Source organism: Syngnathoides biaculeatus, chromosome 2 (assembly GCF_019802595.1).
Source record: "Syngnathoides biaculeatus isolate LvHL_M chromosome 2, ASM1980259v1, whole genome shotgun sequence".
Classification (NCBI taxonomy): Eukaryota; Metazoa; Chordata; class Actinopteri; order Syngnathiformes; family Syngnathidae; genus Syngnathoides; species Syngnathoides biaculeatus.
In genome coordinates this window covers 31,487,033-31,506,369 of record NC_084641.1, presented here as the reverse complement: position 1 = coordinate 31,506,369, position 19,337 = coordinate 31,487,033, and the positions used below count along the sequence as shown (strand labels likewise).

General features: G+C 41.4%; 1 protein-coding gene across 1 annotated transcript in view; it reads right to left on the bottom strand.

Annotated features, from left to right (window-relative positions):
- agrn (agrin) overlaps positions 1 to 19,337 on the bottom strand; it is a 174,368-nt gene that overhangs the window by 10,618 nt on the left and 144,413 nt on the right. Inside the window, exons 30-33 of the mRNA XM_061800472.1 lie at positions 15,331 to 15,447; positions 12,309 to 12,492; positions 11,368 to 11,458; positions 2,134 to 2,358 (exon numbers count right to left, since the gene is read on the bottom strand). Coding sequence (XP_061656456.1) covers positions 2,134 to 2,358; positions 11,368 to 11,458; positions 12,309 to 12,492; positions 15,331 to 15,447 — 617 coding nt within the window. The remainder of the gene's footprint in view (positions 1 to 2,133; positions 2,359 to 11,367; positions 11,459 to 12,308; positions 12,493 to 15,330; positions 15,448 to 19,337) is intronic.

The following is a 19,337-nucleotide window of genomic DNA, read 5'->3' as shown; positions in this document are numbered from 1 at the left end:
TTGATGAGCCACACAATGAAGTTATGGGAAAGAGTAGTGGAGGCGAGACTCAGGACAGAAATAAGTATCTGCAAGCAACGTATGGTTTCATGCCTAGAAAGAGTACCACAGATGCATTATTTGCCTTGAGGATGCTCGTGGAAAAGTACAGAGAAGGTCAGAAAGAGCTACATTGTGTCTTTGTGGATCTAGAGAAAGCCTATGACAGAGTACCAAGAGAGGAACTGTGGTACTGCATGCGTAAGTCTGGTGTGGCAGAGAAGTATGTTAAAATAGTACAGGACATGTATGATGGCAGCAGAACAATGGTGAGGTGTGCCTTAGGTGTGACAGAGGAATTTAAGGTGGAGTTGGGACTGCATCAGGGATCAGCTCTGAGCCCCTTCCTGTTTGCAGTGGTAATGGATAGGCTGACAGATGAGGTTAGACTGGAATCCCCTTGGACCATGATGTTCGCAGATGATATTGTGATATGCAGTGAAAGCAGGGAGCATGCAGAGGAACAATTAGAAAGATGGAGACATACACTGGAAAGGAGAGGAATGATGATTAACCCAAGTAAAACAGAATATATCTGCGTGAATGAGAAAGGTGCAGGGGGAAGAGTGAGGCTACGGGGAGAAGAGATAGCGAGGGTGGACGACTTCAAATATTTAGGGTCAACAATCCAGAGCAATGGAGAGTGTGGTAAAGAAGTGAAGAAATGGGTCCAAGCAGATTGGAACAGCTGGCGAAAGGTGTCTGGTGTGTTATGTGACAGAAGAGTCTCTGCTAGGATGAAGGGCAAAGTTTACAAAACAGTGGTAAGGCTGGCCATCATGTACGGATTAAGAGACGGTGGCACTGAAGAAACAACAGGAAGCAGAACTGGAGGTGTCAGAAATGAAGATGTTGAGGTTCTCGCTTGGAGTGAACAGGTTGGATTAGAAACAAGCACATTAGAGGGACAGCCAAAGTTGGATGTTTTGCTGACAAGGTTCGAGAGAGCAGACTTCGATGGTTTGGACATGTTCAAAGGCGAAAGAGTGAGTATATTGGTGGAAGGGTGCTGAGGATGGAGCTGCCAGGCAAAAGAGCGAGAGGAAGGCCAAAGAGAAGGTTTATGGATGTGGTGAGGGAAGACATGAGGGCAGTTGGGGTTAGAGAGGAAGATGCAGGAGATAGGCTAAGATGGCAAAAGATGACACGCTGTGGTGACCCCTAACGGGACAAGCCGAAAGGAAAAGAAGAAGAAGAAGACTCCTCTTGCGCTCTCTCAATATATTCTATATGTTTAAATGTGCTTGTATTGTTTCAAATGTATGTTTGAAGACCTTATAAATATTTTCAAGTAAAAAAAAAAATATTTTAATTTATATGTGTCAAGGTTCTTCTATCTTGGATTTTCAATTCCCACGGGAGAGGTTCTGGAATGTAACCCCCGCTATGGAGGGGAACTTAGTCAATATTAAATTTTCATGAACATTACATGATAAACCAGTACAATGTCTAACCTCATTATTATCGCAACCTTGCTGTAATTTAGTGTATAATCATATTAGATTAGATCGTGCTGAGAAACTGTTGAAGCCATGGCTGAGGTCTGTGTTCTCTGAATTCTCTTTATTCATATAGATCTTATGAATACAAGAAAATGAACTATACAGAATTTTAAAAATTGGATTACCCAGAGTGGAATGCACACAGCCCACTCAAAAGGGTATAAAAAATCCAGGTTTGTTGTGCTTCATTTAATTTGTGGTAATCTGATTAATTGAAAATGTAATTTTGAATTACATTTCCAAAGTGTAGGATCAGATGTCATTCTAGGAACATGATCTCTCGGGTACGTCTGTTGGGCTTCAGCGTCATGCAATTTAATTTAAATTATTATTTAGTTTTCCCCCGTGGAGGCCAAGTGCTGCTGCATGTTCTTCTTTCTTCAAGATTCATTAATGCATCCGTGGAATTTGATCCGTGCTGCACTCAAGCATGACCGAGCGTAGAAATAACCTTAATCTGAGACTAATCTGTCAAGTCGCAGCATATCAGAGGATTGATGCAAGGGATCGCAGCGACAGGAATAGAATATGGATGAAGTGTAATCCCATCAAAGTGAAAAAAGCCTTCGCTCGCTGACATGGCACGACTCACCTGCTGGCCTTGATCCGTATCCAGCGGTTTGTGTCGACGCGCAGCGAGGAGCGCAACACCACCGGTTTGGAGCCCAGGTCATACATCATATGGACGCGGCCGTCCACGATGGCCAGGGCGATGTAGTCAGAACGCTCCACAGCCTTCCCGCTCCACAGCACTAAGCCTTGAGTTGCCTCTGTGCGGATGCTGAGCTCGAATTTGTTCACCAGGAGAGCCTTTTCACTGGGGAGAGAACAATTTGGGTGTAAGTGACATGTTGATGTCATTCATTTCACTGAAGAGACTTCAAATGCGCGACCAACCTAGCCTCTGCAATCACAGCTAGATGAGCAGTGAAGCAAGCTAGCTTTCGAGCAAAAACTGTAAAACTTGTCATCAAAAAGATGAAACTAAGTGCTGGATGTTATTAATTTCCAGTAAGGACAATATCCTGAAAGTTGGAAAACACAGTGGAACCTCTAAAGTGAAATTCTACAATTTCGGATTTGACCAACATTTTGAACAAAACTGTCTGTCACTGGATGTTTATTAAGTGACTGTCCAAGGTTTAACTTTGCTTAATTTAGCTTCAACACCAAAAGAAGGTGTATCTACCAAAATGCTTGCTAGGAGAAGAATGTGAGAATAAAAAAAGAGAATTTACAAAAGAAGTAGAAATAAACACGCCTGGTTTCAAATCAGAAAGACAGCAGTATTGGCGTCACTCAAGGTATAATATTTCACTATTTACAGTGTATAACTTCTTTTTACACTTAAGTAATAATTTAAACATTCAAATTTTATTTGACCTACCCGTAGTTAGGCCTGGAGGTGGGGGCTCGAAAGCAAGCGCTTCTTAACCAGGCCTGCAACCATGGGACCTGGCCAAGGAGAGCCTGAAAAGGTAATGTTGGTCCCCCTTTCATGGGATCACCACCTGTGGCAGGGGTCATAGGGGTCGCATTCTGTGCGATGTGGGTGATGGCAGACAGGGACCGTGGTGATCTGATGCCTGGCGACAGAAGCTGGCTCAAGGGATGTGGAATGTCACCTCTCTGGCAGGGAAGGAGCCTAAGATGGTGTGTGAAGTCTGGAAATTATGACTAGATATAGTCGTACTTTTCTCTACACACCACTTGGGCTTTGGGTTGGACTCTTTTCCACTCTGGAGTTGCCCATGGTGAGAGGCGCCGAGCAGATGTGGGTATACTTATTACCCCCTCGGCTCTCTGCCTGAACATTGGGGTTAACCCACACGGTAGCCTCCCTCAGCCATCAGGTAGGGAGATGGGTCCTGATTGTTGTTTGTGCCTGTGCACCAAACAGCAGTCCAGAGTACCCAGCCTTTTTGGAGTCTTTAGAGGGGGTGCTTGAGAGCACTCCCGCTGGGGACTCCATCATTCTGCTGCTTAAATGCTCACGTAGGCTATGACTGTGAGACCTGGAAGGGAGTGATTGGGAGGAACAGCCCCCAGATATGAACCTGAGCAGTGTTCTGTTATTGGACTCATCATGGAATGTCTGGAACAAACACCATGTTCAAGCATAAGAGTGTCCACATGTGCACTTGGTATTAAGATACCTGGGTTGCAGTTTAATGATCGACTTTGTGGTCGTGTCATCGGACGTATTTCTTGGACACTCAGGTGAAGAGAGGGGCGGAGGTGTCAACTAATGACCACCTGTTGGTGAATTAACTCCGATGGTGGGGGAAAATGTCGGTCTGACGTGACAGGTCCAAACGTAATGTGAGACTGCTGGGAACGACTGGCAGAATCCCGTCATAACGAATTTCAACTCCCACATCACATAGAACTCTACTCATGTTCCGGGGAGGGTTGTCCGAATCCATGATGTTCTGTGCCTCGACTGGCCGAGCAGCGGCTGTAAGGTGGTCATTGCCTGTCATGGCAGAAATCCTTGAGCACGTTGGTGGACACTAATGGTGAGGGATGCCGTCAAGGTGAAGAGGGAGTCCTATCAGGCCTTTTTGGCTTGTGGGACTCCCAAGGCAGCTGATGGGTATTGGTTGGCTCAGTGGAATGCAGCTTTGACCCATGAGGGAGCAGAGTGTGGGTTCTCTGAGGCGGGCATTCCTATTTCTGGGTTTGAGGTCACCAAGGTAGGTAAAAAGCTTCTCAGTGGCAACGCCCTAAAGTAGATGAGATTTGCCCGGAATTCCTAAAGCAGTGGTCTCAAACTTAATTCACATCAGGGCCGCTGGAGACACATTCTGGCTGAGGCTGGGGTGCAACGTTGGCACACATGCACGCAATTCAAATGACAAATTAAAAAAAATGTCTTATATATTCTTTAACACAAAATAAGATAAGCAAGGTAGCTGGCGTAAACAAGTTGTGTGCAAAACTACTAATAAAACTCTCCATGGCAACACCACTGCAACTTTATTAACAGAAATGTCTCTTGTTCTTATTGCTATGTTGTTCCTTGTTCTTTGTTCTGAATGTCGTACTAGGGCAGGACCGACTGCCGGAGAAAAATTCCTTATGGGTTTGTGCACCATAACAGCTGATTCAGATTTACTCAATGAAAAACTGTTTCTCTGCTTGCATCAAGCCTGGTCGATGTCACGCCCTCAAGAGCCACAACTCCACCGTGATTGGTAGGTTTGTCAGCTGCACACACAACACTGTAAAAGTGCTATTCATATAAAACGTTAGGGCCACACTATCATTTAACTTTCATAGTAAGGTGGGGACCACAAAATATCATCTTGGGAGCCGTAAATGGCCTACAGGCCCCCGGTTTGAGACCTATGTCCTAAAGGGTTGGGATGTTGAGGGGCTGTCCTGGTTAACACGACTATGCAAGATCGCATGGACATCGGGGACAGTGTCTCTGGCAAACTGGGCTGGTGGTCCCCGTTTTTAATAGCTGGGACCAGAGGGTGTGTTCTAACTACGGGGTGATCACACTCCTCAGCCTCTCCAGAAAGGCCTTCATAGGGTGCTGGAGATGAGGGTCCATTGGGAAGTTGAATCCCAGATTCAGAAGGAGTGTTTTCGTTGCGGCTGTGGAACAGTGGACCAGCTCGACACCCTCGACAGGGTCCTCAAGGGTGTTCGCCCTACCAGTCTACATGTTTGGTCTGGTGTCAAGAGTTACGTAAATCGGCAGTAAATCGGACTCATTTCCAGTGAGTGTTGGAATCCGCCAAGGCTGCCCTTTGTCATGATTTCAGTTCATAACTTGTACAGTGAAGACAATAAGTATTTGAACATCCTGCAAGTTCTCACACTTGGAAACCATGAAACCAACCTTTACCATTCGTTTACGTTCCTACCCCACCCATGGTCACGAGCTGTGGGTCGTGATTGAAAGAACAAGATTCTGGATACAAGTGGCCGGAATTAGTTTAATCCGCAGGGTGTTTGAGCTATTCCTTAGCGATAGGCTGGGATGCTCGGTCATCTGGAAGAGGGTCAGTGTCGCTGCTCCTCCGCATTGTGAGGAGCCAGATGAGGAGACTGGGGCATCTGATTCGGATGCCTTGCGGATGTCTCACCGGTGAGGTGTTCCTGGCATGGCTCACCAGAAGGAGACCCAGTGCACAACCCAGGACACGCTGGAGAGACTACATCTCTCAACTAGCCTGGGAACACCTTCGGATACCCCTGGAATAGCTGGATGAAGTACCAGGGGAAAGAGAAGTCTGGACATCCCTGCTAAAGTTACTGACTCCGTGACTCAACCTCGAACAAGTGGTAGAAGATGAATGGATTGAAATTTTATTTAATACATGACCTGCACAATTAATATACAGTTGCTATTGTGCAGACAGCTCGACCCTGGAAGGGATGATTTCATTTTAATTGAGGTTAACTAGTGTCCTGGCACAGACTGAATCTGACATTAGAGGTTCCCCTGTATTAGAAAAGAACAGTAAAATATTTTGGCTGGTGGAAATGCAAAGTCAAAATGAATAAGGTTTCTCTTCAGCATAAGGCGTTGATAAAATATGCAGAAAATTTAAAGTGGGAGAGAAGTTGTCATGAAAACCTCTTCACATACTTTTTGCTTTTATTGCTTTTTGTTCTCATACTAAAGTTGGAGTTGCTACCCTCTTGATTTCGGTTAAGGGCAAGCGATGGCTGACATTGAAAGTAAGAGCTTTTCTCCGAACTCTAGAATGGTAAATTCCAAAAGGTATTTGATGGGCTTGTTCTTCCACATCAAATTAAAGCAAGCGTTTCATTGCGGACCCTGCTTTTTTTTTTGTCATGTAGGAACAGAAGCTTTTGGCAAACTGTTTCCACAAAATGTACAGCTTTCTAAAAACATTTTTTGCAAGATGGTGATTTAAGATCCAGGAGCAACTAAGCATTACTAATTAATTACTTTATGTGCGCTACATCTTAAAACCTTTGTCAATGTTTGTGTATTGTTTATGTGAGGGCAATCAATGCAGGCTGTGCTTCAGTGTAGCAGGAGGCGGTTAGTCGAGCGAGCGAGAGTTGCTCACAACCTCTCATCCTGACTCTGTTGTGTATTCAGTGGCATGTTTGATCTTCAGTCTCTTTCCTGCCTGCCAACATGCTGGGAGGATGAAGATAAGACGAGATCCTGAAGAGCCAGTGCATGGAACGGGCAAGTGTGCTCTCACAATCACCATACTAATATGTAAAAAAAAAAGCCTGCCTGTGTTCTTTATGTATTCCCGGCGGAGTGACAACGGACATCACTACCCCCCCATGACACATCCCACCACCGTTTGCCGGCATATGTGTTCGTACAATTTTGCGTGAGTGCCATCAATCAGGATCTGTGCAATTGTTGGCACATCTGGCACGCACCTATAATCCACCTTCCTCAAAGGGTATTTAAACACAAAGACAAGGTGATGACAACAAACAACCAGTGGCACATGGATAACAACATAAAAAACAACAACAACAGCAAGGGGCTGGGTGAGAAGATTGGACGACACAGACGACATGGCACAGGAATCAGCATGGAAAAAAAGAGGCTCATGGGAGTGCTTTTTGTGGTTTTCATACATGCAAGAATAAAAAGGGGTACACGATGAAGAAGCAATGAAGAAACATTTTGCAGCTGGTCAAAGAACAGCAATAAGGTGGTTCACCTTAGCAGGAAAAAAAAAAGACTTTTCTTATATTCTGGATGGAAATGCAAAGTTTATATACTGTTATCAATTCAAAAACAGGTTTTAAAGCACTTTCATTATCTGAATCTGCTGACGTTAACAGAAAAAAATATAAATTGAATGATTTAAAAATATATTTTTTTCCCACAAAGAGAGAAAAAAAAAACCCAAACAGACCCCAAAACAAATAAAGCTCAGCGAATCCTCTTCTGGCAAACCCTCAAAGAGCTTACAGGGACCAATAAATCTCCATCTGAGCAGCTTGTCAGTGATAAGTTCAAGGTTATTAAGTGAACTAAATAAATCATGAATAAAACAACAACAGGCACACGAGGTTTGGAAATCTTATATACGCTGCTGACTTCCGAGACTTGTGCTGTGTTGTTGCCTCTGTCTTTACAAATGGTTGAATTTTATCAACTTCTAACATATGTTCAAATTCTCTTGAAGCGTTCTACCCAATTGCCCTCCCGTTTTGACTCTAGGTGGCAGCAGACTGTAAAATACAGTGCAGAGAGCCGTAACGGAAGGCCTCAGAGGTGCTGGATCTGCTTCTTGAATTTGTAAGAAATACGTCAAGTTGCTCAGTGTGAATCATACTTGTAGCTTGATCACAATGATTAGAACGATATTGCAGCAACAGAGGGAGATTTAGCCCACTGAGCCTACGGGGAGGGTTTGACTCAGTTGAAGAAGAAGGGCAGTGAGATTTCAGAAACTATGAGTCTTAAAGCTGTGAGAGACTCACTCACCTCTGGTCAGATGGGTTCTCCACAGACTCGGGACTTAAGGGAGAGTGGGGGAGAAAGTCAAACGGCATGCAACATAAGCGAAGAGGCCAAACAGAGGGAAGCAAGGTTTGTGAGCCCAGTGGAGAATTCACCTAACGCTCTCATTTAGACCTAAAGTTGAGAAAACACCAGACTTATGCTTATGGTGACAGTTGCTAACATCTGTTGTAAAATCATGGGAAGTGTGCAACCTGTGTTGGCCTTGTTGAAATGATTGATAGATGTTCAATCCAACACAGTTCCTGGATCGTGCAGGTTTTGTAGCATTAAGCTCAGGACCATTATGCCGTGGAGACTTTGTCCAAGTTAGTTTGCTGTTAAAGTTGTGAAGTCACATGAAAAGCGTATGGAATGCCGCTCTGGGGATGTACCCATTACACTTGTGCTGGTGGGTGCATACCAAATGATTGACACCTTGTTAGTCACACTTTCTTTTGTTGATGATTGTTTTTCCTCAGGCGCTGTGTGGTAAAATATGGCACCAGAAAGAGCAATTGTTGTTGTCATTTTGCTAACATTAAAGGTCAGGCTGAAAGTTTTAAAAAATATGATTCAAAACAGACGTCATGGTTTACCAAAACCGATTTTGCATAGAAATTGGTATGCAGTCAGTATATTGCTATTTCCTGTCTGCATTAATAATTTGAATAAAACTTTATCTTAAAAAAATATCCTAGGCAGCTAAAAATGATACACGTTGTCTGCAGTGCTGACAGTCAGAGTGTTGGATCCTAAGAAAACAAATGCTTCGTTATTATTGTCATCACCCTTATGACACTAATGCTAGAAAAAGACAAGGAAGACGAGAAAGGTTGTAAATACTCATACTGAAACAGGGACTGAGGGAAAGGAAACGGAGTGAGGTTCGCTGACAAATATATAGTATTCAACTGGACTCCCACTCCACGACATTCACATCGTGATATACTGTTATTTTACTAGAAACAGTACAATACAGTTACTTTATTGTGCAAGTGAATGAAAAGACAATTAGTTCACAGTCTCAGGGGTCTTTATGTTTTACTTTGAACATAAGCTTAATAATTTAAAGTGTGCAATTGGTGAAATATAATTACTTGTTGGAAATTGGGTTAAGTGTAGAAAAACACGTCGTTATGGACCATATTTCCCGCCACCTGGAAAGCTTGACCCAATTTCTATTTTCCCGATAATAAAATCACGACAATTCATCAAAACGTTTATCACTTAGTGGCTCGATCGCACTGGAACCATGAAAAGAAGCTCTCCAGGGCACCAATATTGGATCAACGTGGCAAATGTGCCAAAATGCCCTGAGAACAAGAATCTTTTCACGGAGAACATCAAGATGAAGTGTATTCACAGTCAGAGTCTGCACCAAGCACAAAGGCCTAATTGAACCAGTGCCATGTTTCCTGAAAACCGCTTGATATAAATAAGGCCAGGATGCCACAGTGTAGCGTCAATGTAGTTGCGCAGCGAATGAGTCACAGTGGTCAAAAATTAGGTCAAGTGCCACAGCAGTGGGACTCGTTGCCAGATATGATTTGTCATTGAAATAATGGGGCGTGAGCCAAATTGACCTCCGCTTTTAGATACGGCCAAAGCGAGTAGAGTGACCAAAGGATGCTACGAGTGGTAGTTCCATTAACCCGAGGTGAACGTTTGACTTTGTGCACCCACCGAGCACTTAATGGCCTCTGTGAGAAATGTATTCATTTCTGTCACAAAATCAAATCAAGCCGAATTGATCGGGGCACCTGCAGAGCATTCTGCCCGAGCTCCCCTTGGTTAGACTTGAAATTCATTGTGGCTCTTTACTAAATGTGACATCCATTAAACTTTTGACAGTCTGGCTCTTAGGAGGCGCTGTCCACCCTCATGTTAAGTGAGATTGATGCCTGTGGATATACACTCCAAGAGCTCTCAACTGGAGGTCCTATCTAAAAGTGGGAGGGGCACATTTGTGACTAACACATTGCTGTCTCTCTCTATGGCTTGCAGTGTAATTATTCCTCCTAACAGAAAAAAAAGGATAAAGACTGGAAATCTGATCTAAATCCAATGAGCTTTTTTTTCCCTTCAAATACATGTCTATAAATAACAGTTACTTACCAGACTAATTATGAGGAATAGTATACGAGCGACGATGCACGTATTGCTTCCTCTTGCTGTTGTAAAAGAGGAGTAGGGCTCTTACATCAGCTACTGTATTGTGGATTACAGTAGAATGCCATTCAGTGCAAAAATGCATGGCAATTCATTTTTTGGGGATACAAACCATGCATAAAATATTGTACGTGTTTCAATAAAGCAATTCCATTTCTCCGGGGTACAGACACAATGCTTATCATGCATACATGCTTCTCTTTGCATTTGGGGGAGGAAGAGGGGAACATAAAAAACCTGGTGACACTGCAAAATGTATCGAAAATAACAAAATCTGTCAAACATGGAGTTAAATTAAATGAAATTTGGACATGAATAGTTAGGGTGATTATTGTCTGCATGTAAATGAGACTATGACTGGAAAAAGTGTGTTTTTGTTTGGAATGTATTCAATTACTGTATGTTTATTATCACAAAATGGGCAGTTTGATTTCTGTTAGTCTGGGTTGATTTGAAGCTGGGCAATTTCCGACTAGACATTTCGTCTACTTACTCTGGGATCTCATTGGTCAGTTGGCTTCGGTGGAAAAGGAAAGACAGTGAGGGACATTTTATGAGAGAGCAGACACACAAAGACAAAAAAAGGTCAAAACTAACACTGGACAAAGCAAGCAACACACAAAGACAGACACTAAGTGTTTGGGGAGCGAATTATGCAACATTATTTGTTATTTGCAGTTTGTGCTGACAAACACAGAAAGCAATTTGCACTACGTTCAGACTTTTTTTTTTTTTTTAAATCATCCCCAAGGCAAACTTCAGTCTGGAAGAATACAAATGTCATTCCAGCAGCCTAAAGGGACACAACCTTTTGTTTTCTTCTTGTGTAATACCTCTTCTCAGAAGCCCTTTTAGAATAACACCATCAGCTCTATCTCTTTCTCAAATGTTAGATATCGCAAGTTTCACACAAATGTCATTATGAAAAACGACTACAGAGTTTTCTCAGGGCAACACTCAGATTTTTGTATGTCTTAGTAATTAGTGAAATTGTTTTAAAAGGAGTACTATTAGCTCACTGCTAGTCTCCCTCAAGCATGTGAGCTGATAATATCATCAACCTTGTCGTCACAGCTTAGTGAGGTTGGGGCGAGGTGCTTAGACGTTTATTTGGTAAATGAGACAATTAGGATGGAATTGTCGCAATAGCCCTAATAGATGGAGACATGCTCTTGTCCTCATTCTTACCTCCTCGTGACGGCGTTGTGGTATTCGATGAAGGTCCGCCCGTCGAAGGCAATGGCCTCGGTGTCAGTCCCGGCAGACTTCTCATAAATGGCTGTGGAGGGAGGGGCAGGTTGAGTGGATGAGCTCACACCAATCAATGAGAGGGAAGATTCAGTTATCAGAGCTGACGTGGGAATGCTGGCGGATTTTTAATTAATGTAAAAGGGACAGGCGGCCACGTGCGCAAGGTTAATGGCAGAGGCGGGGAATGTTTTTGGAAGATAAATCGAGCCAAGGTTCATTTGATGTTTTCAGACAGATGTGATAAAGGGTACATGGAGTCACATTTGGTGTAGTGCCAGTTGACTTGCTTAATATATTTCCCAAGCGCTAATTTATTTTAAGATTAAAGAACAATAACATTGGCGTAAGGACTAACTACACATGCTCGTTTTATTTTATGACATTCATTGGAAGACATTTAAACAATTTCATTCTTGATTAAAGTCAATGACATGAGCTCAACTTCACTCATTCTTGTTCTCGTGAGAATTTGGTAGTACACGATACATAATCTTAAGCACTAAATTCCATCCATTTATTCCCGATTGATCAGAGGTCACAAATCTTTTTGAAACTGAACGCTACATCCGGGGTAAAGATAAATGTGAAAGGGTAGCACTTTGAGCCAGACTTCTGAAATAACATATGTACTGCAATGACCTTTAATTGTGGTACTTAGGGGCTACCTGATGCTCGTGTTCACCATATCAGTGACCCCTGATTTCGGTTAAAGTCACTTTTTCATTTTCTATGACCACCACTGAAAAAGACACACACATTCCAAAAATGTGGCCGCAATGACATGCTGGTGACAAAAAAACCCCACTTTGCGACAAACACAGTGCAAGAATGGTGATACTGTACAACAGAGTTGCGCTACAACAGGCCATGTTACTTACTGTTCTGACAGTGGCCTCCAGAGTAGCCGCTAAGGCAAACACACTCATAAGTGTCCAGTTGGGGGTTGCAGCGCCCACCATTGTGGCAGGGTTCCCGGGAACATGGGTGCTCCAGGAACATGGCCAGATTTTGGGAGCGCAGGGCGTTCTCTTCTCTGAGGATGGGTGTGCCCATCAGAATGATCTGTTGTAACAAACAAACAAAAAAAAAAAGCCAGACAAATCAGTTAATGGTGAGTAAAGGTGAGATTACGCAGCTCCATATGACATTTGTATCGTGTCCTAGGTGTTTTTTGCCGATGAGGCATATTTCAGCTGTGGGGAAAAAAAAGGCCTGATTATTTTTTACTATTGGTTTAATCTATTTTGGGATTAATCTAAATCATCATCTTCACTTTAGTTTGCTGGAAAAAGTCTAATGTTCAAATAAAATCCCATACATCATCGAATGAGAAAAATGTACGCTTTTAGTGAAACAGTGAACAAAATAAGTATTTGAACACCCTGCTATATTGCAAGTTCTCCCACTTAGAAATCATGGAGGGGTCTGAAATTTTCATCGTAGGTGCATGTCCACTGTGAGAGAGATAATGTAAAAAGAAAAATCCAGAAATCCCTATGTATGATTTTTTAATGATTTATTTTTGTGATAGAGCTGTAAATAAGTATTTGAACACCTGAGAAAACCAATGTTAATATTTGGTACAGTAGCCTTTGTTTAGAATTACAGAGTTTAAACATTTCCTGTAGTTGTTCAACAGGTTTGCACACACTGCAGGAGGGATTTTGGCCCACTCCTCCACACAGATCTTCTTTAGATCAGACAGGTTTCTGGGCTGTCGCTGAGAAACATGGAGTTTCAGCTCCCTCTAAAGATTTTCTATTGGGTTTAGGTCTGGAGACTGGCTAGGCAACGCCACAACCTTGATATGCTTCTTACGGAGTCACTCCTTAGTTTTCCTGGCTGTATGCTTCGGGTCATCGGAATTTTGAAAGACCCAGGTGGGAGAACTTGCAATATAGCAGGGTGTTCAAGTACTTATTTTCTTCTATGTACGTGCATAACATATTGCAATTGGTGTTCATGTTAGACAAAGTGTATCTTAATCCCTACTTGACGCTGAGGACATAACACCATTTGGATATAGTTAACTTCTTTTCAGTGGCCATGTTAAAAAAAAAACAGAACAAAACAAAAAGCCTGACACTTAGCTTATGATTTTCTCCAACGTGTCAAGTGAAACATTTTAAAGGAGAACTAATGACAAGTTTATATACGCAGTAACATCCTGCCTTTGTTTCTGCTGGGCTATTTTTGTCATTTTACTGGACAGTGAGAGAGGGGAATCATAAAAATATATATATATATATATATATATATATAACGGAAGGCTGTTGGAGAAGGATCTAAGAAAAAAACAAAATAAAAGGACTTCAAAATGTGGATTCTATTATTAGTGCATAAAAGGCTGATCCAAATGAGCAGTGCCACTGTGATGCCAAAAAAAATGACAAAGGATAAAGTGACAAGTTGACATCCAATAAATAATTGCTGGCATTTGTATGGATAGGATATGACAAGGATATAAAATCATTACGTATTGTAATTGTATTTTAACATTCGTTTGGATTAAGAATCACTCCCCCCGCAGGAGATAATGGAAATATAAATAATCATTTGTAATGTTCATTTTAAAAATAACAAACATATTAAGTGATATTTTAAGTAAGTTAATCACTATACAATGTAAAAGAACATAGCGACTGGATGATGCTTAAAAATAATAAATAGTATCCCGACTTACGATATGATGGACGCCTAGCCTCCTTTTGGGAAGTAAAATATAATGTAGGGAAGGAGTGCTGGGGGCAGATAGTCTCGTATTAAAACTCACTCACGGCCAGTACTCCATGTTAACATTGAAATTTGAATTCAAAGGCCGTCATTGGGAATAATTTTAAGAATGTATGAGTTAGCAAGCGCAACATACATTCTGAACTGGCAGATGGGGTAGAGAACGTGATGAGGGAGACTTACCATATTGTTATTACGGTATTATTATTGCCGACAAACAGTCAGAAGTGGGTAAAGTAGCCAAATATTGTACTCAAAGAAAGAGTACTGTTACTTTAGAATAATAAGACTCAAGTAAGAGTAAAAGTTGTCATACAAATATCCAAAGGGTTGTCATACAAATATTTACTGAAGGATAAGAAAGGACTGTATTCAATTAAAAAACTGAGTAACTTGTGAGTAATTTATTTAGTCAGAGCGTGGAAAAAAAAAAAAAAAAAATATATATATATATATATATATATATATGTCAATAGAGAGAGAGACAGAGAGAGAGCGAGAGAGAGAGGTGTCAAGACACACAAGCCACCATTTCACCATTTTTTTTTTTGCTTCACCAAAACCAAGAACGCATACATTGGGCCCTACAGAAATATTATTTGCTTTATTCGCTAAAATAACAGACTTATTGATTGTGTGTGCGTGTTCAACGTCAGAGGGATAGTCCTAATTTTCCCGTGCCAAGTGAAACATCTGCAAATTACCGCAAGGTGTTTTCTCAACTTAGAAGTTGACAGAAATATTCACAATTTGGCAGTCGCCAATTTATGACATGACTGCATTGACAAAGCTGTTGTTTTTCAAGGTCTGTAAAATAGACAGTCGTGCAGCTGTTTTTTTTTTCTTATTGAGTCATTTTGATTGGCTCGCGAAGGCTAAGCAACAGTCATGTGACTGCCTTGTGTTGTCTGATTGGTGAATTAGATTAAAATGACAGTGATCCTGCTGTTTTGACGCAATGGAAGCCCTATCCCATCCGTTTGACGCTAACAAGATGTAAAAAGATAAAAAAAAAAAGCAATTCAAACAAAGACCATTCAAGTTAGTACTTCAAACCTTTGATTTACATATTCAACTTCATTGGCTCCACTGTATGCTGTGGGAAAACTTCTTTGGATACACATAGAAGCATTGACAGAAAACTCCTTCAGATTTCCAAACATTTACCTTTTGGATGGTTCCCTTGAAGCCTTCTGTGAGTGCGGCACTTCGTGCAAGTCGACTATAGTCAGGCGCTCCGCCAACAAAAAGAGACTCTTTCAGGTTAAGGTCCACATGGAGGTTCTGTTGAAACAGTATAATAAATTGTTTTCCGATGTTAACCCATGACAAATTAACAGCAAAATACTCCAAAGATTCTTTTAAAAAGTAATCTCTTCCTGCAGTGATTTTCTGTACAAGACCTCATGTTATATATAAATATAGGATGAGATTAATGTAGCGCATTTGCACATATGCCACTGTAATAAATAGTTTCTGCCATTAAAATGATCCATATTCGTTTTGGAGCACGGCGAGGGTATAACCGCACTTCCTCGCCCTCAACTCACATCAGCGCAGTTGATGTATTACAACATAATTAATTTCTATGTCGGCTGAGAGGGTGGTCAATTATCTTCTAGATGTGACGCATTAAAAGAAAGTACAAAAGGGAATCATCCTGAGATATGACTGTCTCTTAAAGACTTGAACTGAGGAAAGCACTAAGTAGGAGCACACCTCTGCTAAGGCGGAACAATTAAACCTTCATATGGCCAAAGTTGCCCATTAAGAAGCATGAATTATTTCAAAGAAAATTTAAACAAAATGATCAATCCAATTTGAACAGTATCAGCACCTAGATTTCCATGTGCACCACAATTTAATACTTCCATCTGAACCCCTTCCTGACGAACACGTGCGGAAGGACGAGAAAGAAGTATGCTTTTTCTTTTTTTTTTCAAAGCCAAACGGCTCGGCAGACATCTAAGGAAAGAAATATGTTTATTCTAAATGGGACACCAATTACCAGAGGGTAAACATAGAGTTAATTGCTGTAAAAATGATGGAAGAAGCCAAATAAACAGGCTTTGTGAAGGCGAGCTGGCTTTTATTTAGGCGCGGAATTGGAACGCAGGAGGCAGAGACGTTTGGCTAAAGCTGCGATTGTGTTGTTGCCTCCAACTGCGACATATCGGGGGCTTAGGCCAAGGTGGTTGGACCCAGTGTTGTCGCTTTGCTTTGCCAATGTTGTCATCCACCGCTGACCAACAACATTGCAACGCTTCAAATTCTGTTACACAATGAAAATTCAACATGCACACAAATGCACGAACACAAAGTACTGTAGCTATAATATATATATTAGGTTTATTCAGTTATTGATCTTTTATCACTAGATATTCAAATTCTCAAACTAGACAAGTGTTTTTGAGTTGTCTTGCAAATGAAATGCAAAACACATACCATATAGTGTGGAATAGAAATGAGGACACTGCTCTCTATAAATACTATATAAACTGTAAAACTATATAGACATTTCAGTTATTAAGTAATTTGCAGCAGTTCAGAAATTTACTTGTTGTTTCTTTCCATGTTAAATCACAATACACCTTCATGAAGGACTTCTAGAACATTTAATAGAGCACTCTAATTCTCTTTCTCTCTATCTATCTGGCTATATATATATATAATTTCTTTTGGCTTGTCCCTTTCGGGGTCGCCACAGCGTGTCATCTCAGATGAACGCACATATATGTTTGGGACAATTTTTATGCCGGATGCCCTTCCCGACGCAACCCTTCTCAGGGAGTGGAGGCCCCAGTGGGATACGAACACACAACGCCTGGTAACGAAGGTAACGGGAATGCTGCTATCATTGGGCAGGAGGCGGGGTACAGCCGGAACTGGTTGCCAGCCAATTGAACAGTCAGATTCACAATCACACCTAGAGGCAATTTAGAGTCTCCAAATAATGCACGTTTTTGGTATGTGGGAGGAAACCGGAGTGCCCGTAGAAAACCCATGCAAGCGCGGGGAGAACATGCGAATTCCACAGAGGCCAGGACTTGAAACCTGGTCGTCAGAGGCCAACGCTCTAACAAGTTGTTCCACCATCCTGCCCATACATATGTTTTTTTGTGTGTATATACACACATACGCGCATGCACACACACACACACACACACACACACACACAACACACACACACACACACAACACACACACACACACACACACACACAGGGTTCAACACCCACAGATTTATCATATTTCCCTATTTATTTATTTTTTGTGTCCATATTTTTCTTCACAGGAAAACGACCAAAAGTGGTAAAAAATGATCATATCCACACAATTTGAATTGGCTCTTCCTTGCCCAACCTCATTTCCTCGTTTCAATTGAAATTAGTTCATATTTAATCATCCTCACACACTCAAAAAATAAACTAGGTTGAGGTAATAAATCAGATTCACAGTATTTCAAGCATGAAATCCATTAAAAATGACTAAACATTCATTGTAATTGAATATACGATTCACATTTTCCAGATTCGATAAGGTGCACTTATTTATTCAGTATGTCATTTTTTGTGTTTTAGCTAATTGAGCTGTGAGATATTTTGATATATTTTCAACTTAGGGTTTTTACCTTCTACCTCCATCATAGCTGACAGTTCAGAAAAAAAAATAAACTTGTTGGGTTTTGTTGCAGTTTTTATAAAACTCCCATGTACTACTCTGTGACACTTAAGTGCGATATCCCCTTTCGCGTGAGACAGCACATCTGGCTCAAGAGAGCGTTTGTAGCTCATAGAAGATCACTGAGGACTTTTGGGGGTAATGCGGAGCCGACTGAGCGAGTGGGTGAAGGAGAATTTGTATAGGATGGAGGAATGTTCCTGTTTACACAGCAAGTGTACAAGTGAGAGCAAATGACAAAAGAACGACGCGGCATCACTCCACCATGGTCTTCGTGGATACATTTTTCAGTTTTTTGCTTCCACTGCAAACAACTGAGCAGCCTGACGTGATATTCCCACCTACGCGGGGCTAATGAAGACGTTTGTTTGCTGCTTAAAAAACAATGGCCAGCACAATGATGGCTGCCTCCGCTTCTTTCTTCTCCCCCCCCTTCACACCCTATCCACCCCCGCAGCAGATGGACTGAGGTAAAAGCCAAAGTGTTTTTTTTTTAAAGCTCCCTGTCTCAGTGCAGTGAGTGTGTGCACACAAGCTTATGAAATGACAAGTTTTTCTACAAAGCTGCCCACTGAATTGCAGAAATTGTTTCTTTTTCATTACACAAAAAGAAGTGGGAGTGACAGGACAAAGTGAATGGCACAAAATGAAAACTGGGCTAAGGTGTGACTTGTCTCATTACCTTGCGTGATTTCTTATATCCAGAAAGCCCATCATAGAGAAAGAAAACAAAATAGGGAGGAATATAGTTATTATGAGACCGGTAAGAGTGCACAGTGAGACATACTGAAGCCTGCAGGACATGCAAACATTAACACCTTCATGCACATACTCAAACATAAAGAAAAAAAAGTCAGCTCCAACATATGCCCAGAGTTAAATAAAAAACACAAATGTATGTTTTTCGATGCATTTAAGGTCTTGAGTTGGAAATTCTTTGTTGCATATAAATGAAATATTAGATTTATTAGTTTCGTATCACCCTGAAATATTTTATTGTTCCATAGCGCCTCGTCAGCACAGAATTTATATGTGTCCTTGATTGGCACCCCAGATGGTTTGATGTTTTGCCCACTCCCTGTGTTTCTCTTCCTTTCTCATCCTCTGCACGTATCCATTCCCATAATGATAAATTTCAGTGCAGCTGGATGAAGTAAATTTTGTGAGAAATTTGTGCAAATGACAGTGGTGTGTTTTTTTCTTCTTCTTCATCTCTGTACAACAGAGGTGATTTTTTTGCTTGTGGATCAGTAATGGGTAATGATTCATGACGACATGTACTTTTTGCTCTCTTTGCAAAAATGTCTTTTTTTCTTGTAATAAAAAAACAAATACAAGATTGCCCCCTTATTTATTCTGTCAGGAAAGATTTGGCAAAATCGCAGGGCACATAGAGACTAACAGCCGCACTCACAATCACACCTAGGGGCTACTTAGAACATGCAAACTCCACACAGGCGGGTCCGGGATTGAACGTGTGACCTCATAACTGA